General features: G+C 41.7%; 1 protein-coding gene and 1 non-coding gene across 3 annotated transcripts in view; both read right to left on the reverse strand.

Annotated features, from left to right (window-relative positions):
- The window catches only part of LOC115152848 (phosphatase and actin regulator 2), a 77,596-nt gene extending 61,546 nt beyond the window's left edge, over positions 1-16,050 (reverse strand). The window contains exon 1 of one of the 2 annotated variants that reach the window (XM_029697725.1): positions 14,722-16,050. In XM_029697725.1, the coding sequence (XP_029553585.1) occupies positions 14,722-14,854 (133 nt within the window). In that variant the 5' untranslated portion in view covers positions 14,855-16,050. The remainder of the gene's footprint in view (positions 1-14,721) is intronic. The other variant, XM_029697728.1, reaches the window with a different exon arrangement.
- Positions 16,051-17,783: 1,733 nt separating this feature from the next.
- LOC115153670 (U7 small nuclear RNA) lies at positions 17,784-17,838 on the reverse strand. Its single transcript, XR_003867728.1, has one exon. It is a non-coding gene; the product is annotated as a U7 small nuclear RNA (small nuclear RNA).
- Between the last annotated feature and the right edge of the window lie 725 nt (positions 17,839-18,563).

Raw genomic sequence — 18,563 nt, forward strand, 5'->3', positions numbered from 1 at the left:
CACCTCCAACATCTTCCTTCATCATCTTTCCAAAGCCTAAAGTGATCATCTTTCCAAAGCCTAAAGTGATCATCTTTCCAAAGACTAAAGTGATCATCTCTCCAAAGCCTAAAGTGATCATCTCTCCAAAGCCTAAAGTGATCATCTTTCCAAAGACTAAAGTGATCATCTCTCCAAAGCCTAAAGTGATCATCTCTCCAAAGCCTAAAGTGATCATCTCTCCAAAGACTAAAGTGATCATCTCTCCAAAGCCAAAAGTGATCATCTTTCCAAGGCCTAAAGTGATCATCTCTCCAAAGCCTAAAGTGATCATCTCTCCAAAGACTAAAGTGATCATCTCTCCAAAGCCTAAAGTGATCATCTTTCCAAAGCCTAAAGTGATCATCTTTCCAAAGCCTAAAGTGATCATCTCTCCAAAGCCTAAAGTGATCATCTCTCCAAAGCCTAAAGTGATCATCTCTCCAAAGCCTAAAGTGATCATCTCTCCAAAGCCTAAAGTGATCAACTTTCCAAAGCCTAAAGTGATCAACTCAATCGCTGGATGAAAACTGTTTTCTGCCCCTCGCAAAAGATAGAATTTGTAGATAACCGGCCCTCTTTCTGGGATTCACCCACAAACAGGACCAAGCCTGGCCTGCTGAGGAGTGACGGACTCCATCCTAGCTGGAGGGGTGCTCTCATCTTATCTACAAACATAGACAGGGCTCTAACTCCTCTAGCTCCACAATGAAATAGGGTGCAGGCCAGGCAACAGGCTGTTAGCCAGCCTGCCAGCTTAGTGGAGTCTGCCACTAGCACAGTTAGCCTAGTCAGCTCAGCTTTCCCCATTGAGACCGTGTCTGTGCCTCGATCTAGGTTGGGCAAAATTAAAAATGGCGGTGTTCGCTTCAGTAATCTTACTAGTATAAAGACCTCCTCCATTCCTGCCATTATTGAAAGAGATTGTGATACTTCACATCTCAAAATTGGGTTACTTAATGTTAGATCCCTCACTTCCAAGGCAGTTATAGTCAATGAACTAATCACTGATCATAATCTTGATGTGATTGGCCTGACTGAAACATGGCTTAAGCCTGATGAATTTACTGTGTTAAATGAGGCCTCACCCCCTGGTTACACTAGTGACCATACCCCCCGTGCATCCGGCAAAGGCGGAGGTGTTGCTAACATTTACGATAGCAAATTTCAATTTACAAAAAAAAACAATGACGTTTTCGTCTTTTGAGCTTCTAGTCATGAAATCTATGCAGCCTACTCAATCACTTTTTATAGCTACTGTTTACAGGCCTCCTGGGCCATATGCAGTGTTCCTTACTGAGTTCCCTGAATTCCTATCGGATCTTGTAGTCATAGCAGATAATATTCTAATTTTTGGTGACTTTAACATTCACATGGAAAAGTCCACAGACCCACTCCAAAAGGCTTTCGGAGCCATCATCGACTCAGTGGGTTTTGTCCAACATGTCTCTGGACCTACTCACTGCCACAGTCATACTCTGGACCTAGTTTTGTCCCATGGAATAAATGTTGTGGATCTTAATGTTTTTCCTCATAATCCTGGATTATCGGACCACCATTTTATTGCGTTTACAATTGCAACAAATAATCTGCTCAGACCCCAACCAAGGAAGATTAAAAGTCGTGCTATAAATTCTCAGACAACCCAAAGATTCCTTGATGCCCTTCCAGACTCCCTCTGCCTACCCAAGGACGTCAGAGGACAAGAATCAGTTAACCACCTAACCGAGGAACTCAATTTAACCTTGCGCAATACCCTAGATGCAGTTGCACCCCTAAAAATTAAAAACATCTGTCATAAGAAACTAGCTCCCTGGTATACAGAAAATACACGAGCTCTGAAGCAAGCTTCCAGAAAATTGGAACGGAAATGGCGCCACACTAAACTGGAAGTCTTCCGACTAGCTTGGAAAGACAGTACCGTGCAGTATCGAAGAGCCCTCACTGCTGCACGATCATCCTATTTTTCCAACTTAATTGAGGAAAATAAGAACAATCCGAAATTTCTTTTTGACACTGTCGCAAAGCTAACTAAAAAGCAGCATTCGCAAATGGAGGATGGCTTTCACTTCAGCAGTAATAAATTGATGAACTTCTTTGAGGAAAAGATCATGATCATTAGAAAGCAAATTACGGACTCCTCTTTAAATCTGGGTATTCCTCCAGGGCTCCATTGTCCTGAGTCTGCACAACTCTGCCAGAACCTAGGATCAAGGGAGATACTAAAGTGTTTTAGTACTATATCTCTTGACATAATGATGAAAATAATCATGGCCTCCAAACCCTCAAGCTGCATACTGGACCCTATTCCAACTAAACTACTGAAAGAGCTGCTTCCTGTGCTTGGCCCTCCTATGTTGAACATAATAAACGGCTCTCTATCCACCGGATGTGTACCAAGCTCACTAAAAGTGGCAGTAATAAAGCCTCTCTTGAAAAAGCCGAATCTTGACCCAGAAATTATAAAAAACTATCGGCCTATATCGAATCTTCCATTCCTCTCAAAAATTTTAGAAAAAGCTGTTGTGCAGCAACTCACTGCCTTCCTGAAGACAAACAATGTATACGAAACGCTTCAGTCTGGTTTTAGACCCCATCATAGCACTGAGACTGCACTTGTGAAGGTGGTAAATGACCTTTTAATGACGTCAGACCGAGGCTCTGCATCTGTCCTCATGCTCCTAGATCTTAGTGCCGCTTTTGATACCATCGATCACCACATTCTTTTGGAGAGATTGGAAACCCAAATTGGTCTACATGGACAAGTTCTGGCCTGGTTTAGATCTTATCTGTCGGAAAGATATCAGTTTGTCTCTGTGAATGGTTCGTCCTCTGACAAATCAATTGTAAATTTCGGTGTTCCTCAAGGTTCCGTTCTAGGACCACTATTGTTTTCACTATATATTTTACCTCTTGGGGATGTCATTCGAAAACATAATGTTAAATTTCACTGCTATGCGGACGACACACAGCTGTACATTTCAATGAAACATGGTGAAGCCCCAAAATTGCCCTCGCTAGAAGCCTGTGTTTCAGACATAAGGAAGTGGATGGCTGCAAATTTTCTACTTTTAAACTCGGACAAAACAGAGATGCTTGTCCTAGGTCCCAAGAAACAAAGAGATCTTCTGTTGAATCTGACAATTAATCTGGATGGTTGTACAGTCGTCTCAAATAAAACTGTGAAGGACCTCGGCGTTACTCTGGACCCTGATCTCTCTTTTGAAGAACATATCAAGACTGCTTCAAGGACAGCTTTTTTCCATCTACGTAACATTGCAAAAATCAGAAACTTTCTGTCCAAAAATGACGCAGAAAAATTAATCCATGCTTTTGTTACTTCTAGGCTCGACTACTGCAATGCTCTACTTTCCGGCTACCCGGATAAAGCACTAAACAAACTTCAGTTAGTGCTAAATACGGCTGCTAGAATCCTGACTAGAACCAAAAAATTTGATCATATTACTCCAGTGCTAGCCTCCCTACACTGGCTTCCTGTTAAGGCAAGGGCTGATTTCAAGGTTTTACTGCTAACCTACAAAGCATTACATGGGCTTGCTCCTACCTATCTTTCCGATTTGGTCCTGCCGTACATACCTACACGTACGCTACGGTCACAAGACGCAGGCCTCCTAATTGTCCCTAGAATTTCTAAGCAAACGGCTGGAGGTAGGGCTTTCTCCTATAGAGCTCCATTTTTATGGAATGGTCTGCCTACCCATGTGAGAGACGCAGACTCAGTCTCAACCTTTAAGTCTTTACTGAAGACTTATCTCTTCAGTAGGTCCTATGATTAAGTATAGTCTGGCCCAGGAGTGTGAAGGTGAACGGAAAGGCTGGAGCAACGAACCACCCTTGCTGTCTCTGCCTTGTCGGTTCCCCTCTTCCCACTGGGATTCTCTGCCTCTAACCCTTTTACAGGGGCTGAGTCATTGACTTACTGGTGTTCTTCCATGCCGTCCATGGGAGGGGTGCGTCACTTGAGTAGGTTGAGCCACTGACGTGGTCTTCCGGTCTGGGTTGGCGCCCCCCCTTGGGTTGTGCCGTGGCGGAGATCTTTGGGGGCTATACTCGGCCTTGTCTTCGGACGGTAAGTTGGTGGTTGTAGATATCCCTCTAGTATTGTGGGGGCTGTGCTTTGGCAAAGTGGGTGGGGTTATATCCTGCCTGTTTGGCCCTGTCCGGGGGTATCATCGGATGGGGCCACAGTGTCTTCTGATCCCTCCTGTCTCAGCCTCCAGTATTTATGCTGCAGTAGTTTATGTGTCGGGGGGCTAGGGTCAGTCTGTTACATCTGGAGTATTCTCTTGTCTTATCCGGTGTCCTGTGTGAATGTAAATATGCTCTCTCTAATTCTCTCTTTCTCTCTTTCTTTCTTTCTCTCGGAGGACCTGAGCCCTAGGACCATGCCTCAGGACTACCTGGCATGATGACTCCTTGCTGTCCCCAGTCCACCTGGCCATGCTGCTGCTCCAGTTTCAACTGTTCTGCCTGCGGCTACGGAACCCTGACCTGTTCACCGGACGTGCTTGTTGCACCCTCGACAACTACTATGATTATTATTATTTGACCATGCTGGTCATTTACGAACATTTTAACATCTTGACCATGTTCTGTTATAATATCCACCCGGCACAGCCAGAAGAGGACTGGCCACCCCTCATAGCCTGGTTCCTCTCTAGGTTTCTTCCTAGGATTTTGGCCTTTCTCAGGAGTTTTTCCTAGGGAGTTTTTCCCAGCCACCGTGCTTCTTTCACATGCATTGCTTGCTGTTTGGGGTTTTAGGCTGGGTTTCTGTACAGCACTTTGAGATTTCAGCTGATGTACGAAGGGCTATATAAATAAATTTGATTTGATTTGATTTGATCATCTTTCCAAAGACTAAAGTGATCATCTCTCCAAAGCCTAAAGTGATCATCTCTCCAAAGCCTAAAGTGATCATCTTTCCAAAGACTAAAGTGATCATCTCTCCAAAGCCTAAAGTGATCATCTCTCCAAAGACTAAAGTGATCATCTCTCCAAAGCCTAAAGTGATCATCTTTCCAAAGCCTAAAGTGATCATCTTTCCAAAGCCTAAAGTGATCATCTCTCCAAAGCCTAAAGTGATCATCTCTCCAAAGACTAAAGTGATCATCTTTCCAAAGCCTAAAGTGCTCCCTTGAATGCAAAATCGTGGCCCTGTGAGATGGCGATGCCAAAAGACTCAGCACATTCTAATTATATTTTTATGGCCAACTGCTTAGATTACCCCTCTTTCACTTTCAGGTCCTTCCCAGTCTAGAGACTGATTAGTGTCAGAGGAAGATCCCTTCCCTTGGCTCAACTCTACCAACACTGCAGTGACTACAGGTCCTTGGGAAGGATTGTACTTTCCCAGAAAATGGGGTTAACTTCACTAATCCAGTTGTAACCATAGTAATTAACACACAAACACAGCATGTTTTGATGTTCATTGATACTACCTTACCAGACCAGTTAGCCTTGTTGAGAAACCAACAAGACTGCTACAGTACAAACTCTCTCAGAATGTAGTCTGAGAATCTTTTACATGATATGCAGTACCACTCAAAAGTTTGGACGCACCTACTCATTTAAGGGTTTTTCTTTATTTTTACTATTTTCTACATTGTAGAATAATAGTGAAGACATGAAAATTATGAAATAGCACATATGGAATCATGAGAACGCCAAGTGTGTGCAAAGTTGTCATCAAGGCAAAGGGTGGCTATTTGAAGAATCACAAATATAAAATATATTTTGATTTGTTAAACACTTTTTTGGTTACTATATGATTCCAAATGTGTTATTTCATAGTTTTGATGTCTTCACTATTATTCTGCAATGTAGAAAATAGTAAAACTAAAGAAAAACCCTGGAATGAGTAGGTGTTTTAAAACTTTTGACTGGTACTGTACATTGTTATTGACCTGGCTATGATTGAATGCAGTGCTGGATATGTTGGAAACACAATTATGACCAGCTGCATTGTGTTAAATACAGGCAGTAGCAAAGGGCACAGAAAGTGTGATACTTAGTAATTTGGAGTGTCAAATTCAAACTGAATGTCTATTTTGGGACTATTGTCCAGAAAGGGTACGATGTGCACAGCGTGCTACACTGCCTAGCTCCCATACAGTGTAATTACATGACTAACTGAGTGTAGGGAGGAACAGTATTCAACCCCTCACTGATTCTGAAGGGGAAAAAACCTAGAATGATCACAACAAATCATTACTTCCCAGAGCTTCTCTAAGAGTCTGAAACCCCTTCATTATTATTTGAGAGAGCAAAACAACTCTGAGTTGGAAAGGTCAGAGGTACTCAAATGAGAGACAAAGATTACGCTTTCAAGACAAGTTGTTATTAAGCAAAACAATAAATAAATGGTATATGAACTAGATCATTTCCATGTAGGCCTTTATTGTGGTGATGTGTGGCCCTGTACTGTTATATTTATTAGAAGACCACATACTGTATATATCTTTATAAACTGGGTGGTTCCAGCCCTGAATGCTTATTGGCTAAAAGCTGTGGTACATGAGACTGTATACCACGGATATGACAAATCATTTATTTTTACTGTTCTAATGACATTGGTAACCAGTTTATAATAGCAATACGACACCTCAGGAGTTTGTGGTGTATGGCCAACAGACCATGGCTAAAGGCTGTATCCAGGCACTCTTAAGAACAGCTTATAGTCATGGTGTATTGGCCATATACCACACCACACCCCCTTGTGCCTTATTGCTTTAATATACATTACCGTTCAAAAGTTTGGGGTCACGTAGAAATATCCTTGTTTTTTAAAGAAAGGCAAATTTTTTGTCCATAAAAATAACATCAAATTGATATAGTTTAGACATTGTTGTAAATGAGTGTTGTAGCTGGAAACTGCAGATTTTTAATGGAATATCTACATTGGCGTACAGAGGCCCATTATCAGCATCCATCACTCCTGTGTTCAAATGGCACGTTGTGTTAGCTAATCCAAGTTTATCATTTTAAAAGGCTAATTGATCGTTAGAAAACCCTTTTGAAATTATGTTAGCACAGCTGAAAACTGTTGTGCCGATTTAAAGAAGCAATAAAACTGGCCTTCTTTAGACTAGTTGAGTATCTGGAGCATCAGCATTTGTGGGCTCGATTACAGGCTCAAAATGGCCAGAAAAAAAGAACTTTCTTCTGAAACTCGTCAATCTATTCTTGTTCTGAGAAACGAAGGCTATGCCATGCAAGAAATTGCCAAGAAACTGAAGATCTGGTACAAGGCTATGTACTATTCCCTTCACAGAACAGCACAAACGGTCTCTAACCAGAATAGAAAGAGGAGAAGGAGGCCCCAGTGCACAACTGAGCAAGAGGACAAGTACATTAGAGTGTCTAGTTTGAGAAACAGATGCCTCACAAGTCCTCAACTGGCAGCTTCATTAAATAATACCGCAAAACACCAGTCTCAATGTCAACAGTGAAGAGGCTGCTCCGGGATGCTGGCCTTCTAGGCAGAATTGCAAAGAATAAGCCATATCTCAAACTGGTCAATAAAAATAAATGATTAAGATGGGCAAAAGAACACAGACACTGGACAGAGGAACTCTGCCTAGAAGGCCAGCATCCCAGAGTCGCCTTGTCACGGCCGGGGCACTTTCACCGGAAGCTCTGGACGGGGAACTGTCACCGGAAGCACTGGACGGGGAACTGTCACCGGAAGCTCTGGATGGGGAACTGTCGTTGGAAGCTCTGGACGGGGAACTGTCGTTGGAAGCTCTGGACGGGGAACTGTCGTTGGAAGCTCTGGACGGGGAACTGTCACCGGAAGCTCTGGACGGGGAACTGTCACCGGAAGCTCTGGATGGGGAACTGTCACCGGAAGCTCTGGACGGGGAACTGTCGTTGGAAGCTCTGGACGGGGAACTGTCGTTGGAAGCTCTGGACGGGGAACTGTCGCCGGAAGCTCTGGACGGGGAACTGTCGCCGGAAGCTCTGGATGGGGAACTGTCGTTGGAAGCTCTGGACGGGGAACTGTCGTTGGAAGCTCTGGACGGGGAACTGTCGTCGGAAGCTCTGGATGGGGAACTGTCACCGGAAGCTCTGGACGGGGAACTGTCGTTGGAAGCTCTGGACGGGGAACTGTCGTTGGAAGCTCTGGACGGGGAACTGTCGTCGGAAGCTCTGGACGGGGACTGCGCACTGAAGGCCTGATGCGTGGGGCTGGCTTTGGAGACGCCAGACTAGGGACACGCACCACAGGGCTAGTGCGAGGAGCAGGAGCAGGACGAACTGGAATGGGCTGACGCACTGGAGGCCTGGTGCGTGGGGCTGGTACTGGAGGTACCAGACTGGAGACACGCACCTCAAGGCTAGTGCGAGGAGCGGGAACAGGACGTACTGGACAGGGCTGATGCACTGGAGGCCTGGTGCGTGGTGCTGGCTTTGGAGGCGCCAGACTGGAAACACGCACCTCAAGGCTAGTGCGAGGAGCGGGAACAGGACGTACTGGACTGGGCTGACGCATTGGAGGCCTGGTGCGTGGTGCTGGCTTTGGAGGCGCCAGACTGGAAACACGCACCTCAAGGCTAGTGCGAGGAGCGGGAACTGGATACACTAGGTCATGAGTAGGCACCGGCGGTCTGAAGCGCACCGCCTGCACAACCCGTCCTGGGTGGATGGTAACAGTAGCCCTGCATGAGCGGAGTGCTGGCACAGGGCGAACTGGGCTGTGCAGAGGCCTGATGGCTGCCGTGCGTAGAGCAGGCGTAGGGTAGCCTGGGCCTAGGAGGCGCACTGGTGGCCAGATGTGCTGTGCAGGCATCCTCCTACCCGGCTGGATGCCCACTCTAGCATGGCACTTGCGAGGAGCTGGGATCGCTCGCACCGGACTGTGCGTGCGCATGGGCAAGATCGTGCGCGATACACCGGTGCTCTCATGATCCGTTGCTCCCCATAATAAGCATGGGAAGTTGGCTCAGGTCTATTGCCTCACCTAGCCAATCGAGAGGCACCCCCAAAACCTTTTTGGGGGGTGCCTCTCGCACTTGCTCCTCGGTGCGTATAACGCCTCGTAATGGCGCCTTGCCGCCTTGGCTGCCTCCAGCTCCTCCTTAGGGCGCTGGTACTCCCCAGCCTGATGCCATGGTTCTGCCCCGTCCAGGATCTCCTCCCATGTCCATGAATCCTTATATTCCTCCTGCTGCTCCTTCCTCTGCTGCTTGGTCCGTTTGTGGTGAGTAGTTCTGTCACGATTGTCGTAAGGAGTGGACCAAAACGCAGCGGGAAAATGTATACTCATCTTCTTTTTTTATTTGAAGAAGGAAAAACAAAATAAACACGTATACAAAAACAAATGACTCCAAACAGTCCCGTCAGGTGCAACAAACACTAAACCAGGAAATAACTACCCACAAACCCCCATAGAACAAACACCCCTATAAATAGGACCTTCAATCAGAGGCAACGAGAAGCAGCTGTCTCCAATTGAAGGTCAACCCAATAAACGCCACATAGAAATAGACCAACTAGAAATAACATAGAAATACACTAACATAGAACATAACCCAAACAACCCCGAAACACCCTAAACAAACACCCCTCTGCCACGTCCTGACCAAACTAAGATAACAAACAGCCCCTTTACTGGTCAGGACATGACACGCCTCTTCACTGTTGACATTGAGACTGTTGTTTTGCGGGTACTATCTAATGAAACTGCCAGTTGAGGACTTGTGAGGCATCTGTTTCTCAAACTAGACAGTCTAATGTACTTGTCCTCTTGCTCAGTTGTGCACTGGGGCCTCCTACTCCTCTTTCTATTCTGGTTAGAGACAGTTTGTTCTGTGAAGGGAATAGTACATAACCTTGTACCAGATCTTCAGTTTCTTGGCAATTTCTTGCATGGCATACCCTTCATTTCTCAGAACAAGAATAGACTGACGAGTTTCAGAAGAAAGGTCTTCATTTCTGGCCATTTTGAGCCTGTAATCGAACCCACAAATGCTGATGCTCTAGATACTCAACTAGTCTAAAGAAGGCCAGTTTTATTGCTTCTTTAAATCAGCACAACAGTTTTCAGCTGTGCTAACATAATTTCAAAAGGGTTTTCTAATGATCAAATAGCCTTTTAAAATGATAAACTTGGATTAGCTAACACAACGTGCCATTGGAACACAGGAGTGATGGTTGCTGATAATGGGCCTCTGTACGCCTATGTAGATATTTCATTAAAAACAGCCGTTTCCAGCTACAATAGTCATTTACAATATTAACAATGTCTACACTGTATTTCTGATCAATTTGATGTAATTTTAATGGACCAAAAAATGGCTTTTCTTTAAAAAATAAGGAAATGTCTATGTGACCCCAAACTTTTGAACGGTAGTGTATATATACCCTTTTCAAAACAAGTTGGCCTGAGTTACAACTGAGGTACAACAGACACAGGAAATGAGCTCCAACAAAAGGAGCTTTACCCCCCTCTTATGGCTATTTGAGAAACTACCAGACAATAGCCAGCATTTCCTGCCATTACTCTACATGTGTTATCACACTTCCTACTGCAATAAAGTGCAAGGAATGAATGATGGCAATACATAACCCAACTTTTGTCTGCAAAATATTTCTGGTTTAGGTAATGTGATCTAGATCATTTAGTTTCAAGGTATTTTATTATTAAGGCAAGGCAATATCACATCCAATCGGCAGACTTTGGCTAGATAAAGACTATGATAATATACAGATGTAGAATCTTAATTTAAACACCCTGTTGCAGGAGGAGTTTCCTGCAATGCAGGACCCTGTTGCAGAACATTTAAAACATGTGTATTTGAGGTTCAAAAAGACTTCTGAAGTTTGTAATTTCCATTTAGACATTTCTGACTTGATTTTCCCTTACGAAAAATGTATCAACCCCTACAAATGTATAATCCACATAATCATTCACATTTCCTGTTGCTGCAGGATTCTTTTCCTGCTGTAGCAAACTGGCTCAAATTAAGATCCTACAGCTGTACTGTAGCATGCATGAATTCAAGATCCACTTAACTAGACTGCTCTGAAAGGGCAGATGGACTGAAGTGGAAAACAAAGTTGACTGATGACAGGAAGTGGACTGTCTGTAGACATAATGTACTGATGTGACATTTGATAGAGGAGGCATGGTAAACTGGGGACTAATGTCAGTAAATTGTTTGCAAAAGCCTTGACATTGTACGTACTGTATGAGAACCTTGTGACCACATCAATGGGAAATGTGAACATTTAACCCACACAGCTGTGACAATTAAGAAATAATACAGATATGGTGTTCATAATGCACTTCTGAACGATATGGAATATCTCACAAACAAAGTCCTTCTTCTATAGGAAATAATCTATGTGGAATAAAGAGCATGGCCTTTACTGTGACGATTAACAGCCCATTCTCACCAGAGCCTATTAAACCTCAGAGGAACACAGCTCCATAGGACATCAAGACTAGAGGCATTATAGATCTTTGAAGGTCTGTGCACTTTGCAGAAATGACAACAGGAAACCACTGCAGCACTGGGCACCTTAGTTCTACGTCAGGGCCATTCTAGAGAAGGGGCCTCAGCAACTTCTCTCTTGGAAACGTGATCTCATTATGCTATCTTTGTCATTGTCAGTTCATGATATCAAGTACATCCATTCATTGAAAAACATGAGGGCAGTGGTGGAAAAAGTACCCAACTGTCATACTTGAGTAAAAGTAAAGATACCTTAATAGAAAATGACTCAAGTAAAAGTAAAAGTCACCCAGTAAAATTCTACTTGAGTAAAAGTATAAAAGTATTTGGTTTAAAATATTCATAAGTATCAAAAGAAAAAGTATAAATAATTCCAAATTCCTTATATTAAGCAAACCAGATGGCACCATTTTCTTTTTTTAATTTATGGAAAGCCAGGGACACACTCCAACACTCAGACATAATTGACAACCAAAGCATGTGTGTTTAGTGAGTCTGCCAGATCAGAGGCAGTAGGGATGACCAGTGATGTTCGGTTGATAAGTGCATGAATTTCTTTATTTTCCAGTCCTGCTAAGCATTAATAATGTAACGAGTACTTTTGGGTGTCAAGGAAAACATGTGGAGTAAAAAGTACAATATTTTCTTTAGGAATGTAGTGAAGTAAAAGTAGTCGAAAATATAAATAGTAAAGTATGGTTAAGATACCCCAAAAAATTACTGAAGTAGTATTTTTGTTCACTTTACACCACTGCATAAGGGAAATCATGATTCATGATTGATTGATAATCAGCAACAACACATTATACATTGTTGGACTTTTTATGTCGAGGCCTGCCTATATTAGATAGAAAACATAAATGTAGGTGTTTTAAAGTTGAAGTTTGTGACTGGAATTACAAATGGGGGGCATCAGATGCCTTGCATGTTTAAAACAAATATATATATATATATATATATATATTTACAGTTGAAGTCGGAAGTTTACAAACACCTTAGCCAAATACATTTAAACTCAGTTTTTCACAATTCCTGACATTTAATCCTAGTAAAAAGTCTCTGTCTTAGGTCAGCTAGGACCAACACTTTATTTTAAGAATGTGAAATGTCAGAATAATAGTAGAGAGAATGATTTATTTCTGCTTTTATTTCATTCATCACATTCCCAGTGGGTCAGAAGTTTACATATACTCAATTAGTATTTGGTAGCATTGCCTTTAAATTGTTTAACTTGGGTCAAACGTTTCAGGTAGCCTTCCACAAGATTCCCACAAAAAGTTGGGTGAATTTTGTCCCATTCCTCCTGACAGAGCTGGTGTAACTGAGTCAGGTTTGTAGGCCTCCTTGCTCGCACATGCTTTTTTCAGTTCTGCCCACACATTTTCTATAGGATTGAGGTCAGGGCTTTGTGATGGCCACTCCAATACCTTGACTTTGTTGTCCTTAAGCCATTTTGCCACAACTTTGGAAGTATGCTTGGGGTCATTGTCCATTTGGAAGACCCATTTGCAACCAAGCTTTAACTTCCTGACTGATGTCTTGAGATGTTGCTTCAATATATCCACATAATTTTCCACCTCATGATGCCATCAATTTTGTGAAGTGCACCAGTCCCTCCTGCAGCAAAGCACCCCCACAACATGATGCTGCCACCCCCGTGCTTCACGGTTGGGATGGTGTTCTTCGGCTTGCATGCCTCCCCCTTTTTCCTCCAAACATAACGATGATCATTATGGCCAAACAGTTCTATTTTTGTTTCATCAGACCAGAGGACATTTCTCCAAAAAGTACAATCTTTGTCCCCATGTGCAGTTGCAAACCGTAGTCTGGCTTTTTTATGGTGGTTTTGGAGCAGTGGCTTCTTCCTTGCTGAGCGGCCTTTCAGGTTATGTTAATATAGGACTCCTTTTACTGTGAATATAAATACTTTTGTACCTGTTTCCTCCAGCATCTTTACAAGGTACTTTGCTGTTGATCTGGAATTGATTTGCACTTTTCACACCAAAGTACGTTCATCTCTAGGAGACAGAACGCATCTCCTTCCTGAGTGGTATGACGGCTGCATGGTCCCATGGTGTTTATACTTGCGTACTATTGTTTGTACAGATGAACGTGGTACCTTCAGGCATTTGGAAATTGCTCCCAAGGATGAACCAGACTTGTGGAGGTCTACAATTTTTTTTCTGAGGTCTTGGCTGATTTCTTTGGATTTTCCCATGATGTCAAGCAAAGAGGCAGTGAGTTTGAAGGTAGGCCTTGAAATACATCCACAGGTACACCTCCAATTGACTCAAATGATGTCAATTAGCCTATCAGAAGCTTCTAAAGCCATGACATCATTTCTGGAATTTTCCAAGCTGTTTAAAGGCACAGTCAATTTAGTGTATGTAACCTTCTGACCCACTGGAATTGTAATACAGTGAATTATAAGTGAAATAATCTGTCTGTAAACAATTGTTGGAAAAATTACTCGTGTCATGCACAAAGTAGATATCCTAACCGACTTGCCAAAACTATAGTTTGTTAACAAGAAATTTGTGGAGTGGTTGAAAAACTTCCGACTTCAACTATATATACACAGTTGAGCCCGTCCTCATATAGCTCTTCCCAGCAGCCTCTGTTATAAATACCATACTATTCACTGTAGTGTTTTGCGGACTAAAGTGTACTGTAGTGTACTGTAGTGTTTGCACTTAACTATAGTATAAATACTGTAGTAAAAGAAAACTGTTTTTGATTGTAGGTTTATTATATATATATATATATATATTGTGGGTTTATCTGTGATCAAATGAGGATATGCAGTCATTTTGATTGTATGTATGTATATATATATATATATATATATATATATATATATATATATATATATATATATATAATAAACCCACAATCAAATGTATTTTTTATAATAAACACACAATCAAAATGACTGCATATTCTCATTTGATCACAGAGAGGTGTAGCATAATGCATTCAAAAACTTTAATTATGAATTCTATGCATGTCAAGCCCTGCCATTCAATTTCTTCCAAATATACTTTTAACTAACTCTGCTTTCATCTGTGGTACAGTGTTGTTCAGTGTTGTTCATTAAGTTCTATCTTTTTCATTTTGACTGCAATAATTAACGATTATTTAAACTTCAGCAAACAAAACTAAATGTGCGAAATATGGACGAGGTCATACATATTTGGCGCGTGTAGGCTATTGAAATACTCACCTGAACGTGCGCCTCGCAGTCTGAACAATATTCTCGACCTGAAACCAGAAGTGTCACTGTGAGAACGAACTCTGCAAATCGGAGAGAACGTCTTCAAATCGGGGAAACTGTCTTCATTGGCCATCTGATCCATTGAACACCGAGCGATATATACAGTATTGTGGAGTGTGCTGAAAATGACAGGGGAGTACTGTTGGGTGTGCTGAAAATGACAGGGGACAGCGACAGCTTTTTAGAAGATCAGTAACCCCTCCCCTCGACTTGTTGTTCCGCTCTAGAAGGTTGCTGTAAAATTCACTCAATTCACGTTCAATGTACTTGTACAAAAATACAGTATTTGGGTTAATAGTGTGTCATAAAGTTGGGAATTAAGAAGATATGAGAGGGAATATGATCTGTCTAAAAAAAAGACTAAATAAATAAATATATAGCAACCGCTCTCCTTCCCTTGCTGTTCCTCCCTAGAAGATTGTTGTTGATACAGTGATAGTGGGCCTGTCTATTCAAAGAACACCTTTACAGAGAATATCCCGCCTGTCACCGTGTAGGCTTTAAATTCATCTTCAGAGTCATAATATCTACATTAGTGATAAAGACAAAATAACATAATCCACCCTAAACTACTAACATAATCCACCATAACCCAACTTTATATTACAATAATTTTATCAATAAGGATTTAGGCCTGCCATTTTAATTGTGGTATAATTTGCCACAAGTGAAGTTACCAAAACAATTCATTTGGTGGCAGTATTGTTTCAGCAAAAGAGCCTGATTTTTGTCAGTTATTATTATAACAATTGTGTGTGACACTTATTGGGGCCCTTCTGAGACTATTTTACAAATTCTTTAATAAGTAATGCATAACATGTAGTGGTTGACATAAGCTGACATTTGCAGTTATTATATCGATAAATAAAATGCATGATATAAACCTTTTTAGGGCCCTGACAACAAAGTGTTTTTTTGATGTAAGAACAATAGATATTCAGAGGGTGTAGCCAAACTATCATGTTGACCTTTTCCTATAAAGGTTTGCTGCAATGAACCAAGAACGTGTGACATTTTTCAATAACACTCCTTCCACAGATATACACAAACATGCTGTATTCTTCTTACACACGTTGTGACTCCAACCCAAGATATAGAAAACCTGGCTTTAACACAATTTTCTGGTTTCCTCTTGTCAAAACCAAACTCCTGCTTGGGTCATGTTTTGAGTAACTACTGTACATTGGGCACAAGGACAACAGGGTGGTCTTCTGCTCTGACCCATTTATTTATCAGCAAGTACAACCCACATGAAAAGATACAATAGTATACTAAATAACTCAGAGGAGGCTGGTGGGAGGAGCGATAGGAGGACAGGCTCATTGTAATGGCTTTATTCCATTCCAGCCATTACAATGAGCCCATCCTCATATAGCTCCTCCCAGCAGCCTCTGTTATAAATACCATACTATTCACTGTAGTGTTTTGCGGACTAAAGTGTACTGTAGTGTACTGTAGTATTTGCACTTAACTATAGTATAAATACTGTAGTAAAAGAAAACTGTAGTATATGCTATAGTAATTGCTGTGGTGTTTTTACAGACTGTAGTATACAGTGCCTTCAGAAAATATTCAGAAACCCTTGACTTTTTCCACATTTTGTTACGTTCTGAAATGGATTAAATAAATAAAAAATCCTCAGCAATCTACACACAATACCCCATATTCACAAAGTGGAAAACAGGTTTTTAGACAATTTAGCAAATAAATATATATCTTGGCCAGGTCGCAATTGTAAATGAGAACTTGTTCTCAACTTGCCTACCTGGTTAAATAAAGGTGAAATAAAAAAAATAAATAAAAAATTCAAACCCCTTGCAATGAGCCTCGAAATTGAGTTCAGGTGCATCCTGTTTCCATTGATCATTCTTGAGATGTTTCTACATGTCACGACTTCAGCTGAGGTCGGTCCCTCTCCTTGTTCGGGCGGTGCTCGGCGTCACCGGTCTTCTAGCCATCACCGATCCACTTTTCATTTTCCATTTGTTTTGTCGGTGGGTTTTCACACCTGGTTTCAATTCCCCCATTACATGTTCATTATTTAACCCTCTGTTTCCCACATGTAATTGTGCGTTTGTTCTATGTTGATGGCTGTATCTGACGGCTGGTATTTTATTGCCGGGTTTTGTAATATGCACCCGTGTAATTTTCGTGGTACCGGTATATTTCACGCACCGTTGTATTGTTTCTATACTGGTGTTTTTTCCTGTATTAAATACCTTGTCCACACATCTCAGCTCTCCTGCGCCTGACTCCTTTTCACCAGCTACCCAAAGCCTTGACACTACAACTTGATTGGAGTCCACCTGTGGTAAATTCAATTTTTTTAACATGATTTGGAAAGGCACACACCTGTCTATATAAGATCCCACAGTTGACAGTGCATGTCAGAGCAAAAACCAAGCCATGAGGTTGAAGGAATTGTCCATAGAGCTCAGAGACAGGACTGTGTCGAGGCTCAGATCTGGGGAAGGATACCAAAAAATGTCTCCAGCATTGAAGGTCCCCAAGAACACAGTGGCCTCCATCATTCTTAAATGGAAGAAGTTTTGGAACCACCAAGACTCTTCCTAGAGCTGGCCGCCTGGCCAAACTGAGTAAGGGCCTTGGTCAGGGAGGGGACCAAGAACCCGATGGTCACTCTGACAGAGCTCTAGAGTTCCTCTGTGGAGATGGGAGAAGGACAATCATCTCCAAGATTCGACTCTTTGGCCTGAATAGCAAGCGTATTTTGCCAAATGTTCTAACAACTTGATTTTGTTTTGTCATTATGGGGTATTGTGTTTAGATTGATGAGCAAAAAATGTCAGAAATTTTAGAATAAGGCTATAACGTAACAAAATTTGGAAGAAGTCAAGGGGTCTGAATACTTTCTGAAGGCACTGTACTCTATAGTAATTACTGTTGTGTTTTTACAGACTAGTATACTGTAATATTTACTGTAGTGTTTTTGCAGACTTATTTGTAATATTTACTATGGTGTTTTTGTTTTGTATCTTTGATATAGAAGTGAAGGTTTTCTTCTTCAAGAAACCTACTGGAGAAATACTGAAAGAGCTAATTTTCCATAACCTGTGTGTAGGTAGGACGGGGGTCTGAATGGACAGTTCAGCACTTCTGCTTTTTTCTATAACCTGGGTGGCACAAAATGTGACCTGGGGGAGGAGAATGGGCAGGGTATATGTAAATTGAATACTGTAGTACTTACTATAGTTAAACAAGTGTAGTGTTTTTGCAGACTGCAGTGTTTTTGGACATTACTGTAGTATTTACTACAGGTTTTTTGTGGATAATATTGTAGTATTTAGTGTAGTATTCTACAACATTATATAGTACGTACTATACATGATTGAGGGATACTACAGTGCACTACAGTTTACTATAGATTTCTATAGTAAGTACTGTTATGCTATAGTAAACTGTAGTATTTTTCATGTGGGAAAAGACTCTGGATCACCACAGAATACTCAGTGACTCAATGGTTAAAGAGTAACTCAGGGGGGTGACTTAATTTGTTAAAACAGAAAGCAAGTCCACTGGTGATCTCAGTTAGGCTACAGCATCAGCAAGCCATCCACAAGGTAAGGAAAAGCATTCTCAATTCACTTTCAATGTACTTGTACAGAAATTGTTTTGGGTTGTTTTAGTGTGAAATCGTTTTAGTGTGTCATTAAGTGGAGATTGAGGAGACCTGTACACTGTTTATCAAGATAGTGAATGTCTTCAAGTTTTAAATTAAAGTAAGTAGATCTACTCTAGCAATATTTCTGGGTTTAATTAGTAATACTGTA

The sequence above is a fragment of the Salmo trutta genome, chromosome 18 (assembly GCF_901001165.1).
Source record: "Salmo trutta chromosome 18, fSalTru1.1, whole genome shotgun sequence".
Lineage (NCBI taxonomy): Eukaryota > Metazoa > Chordata > Actinopteri > Salmoniformes > Salmonidae > Salmo > Salmo trutta.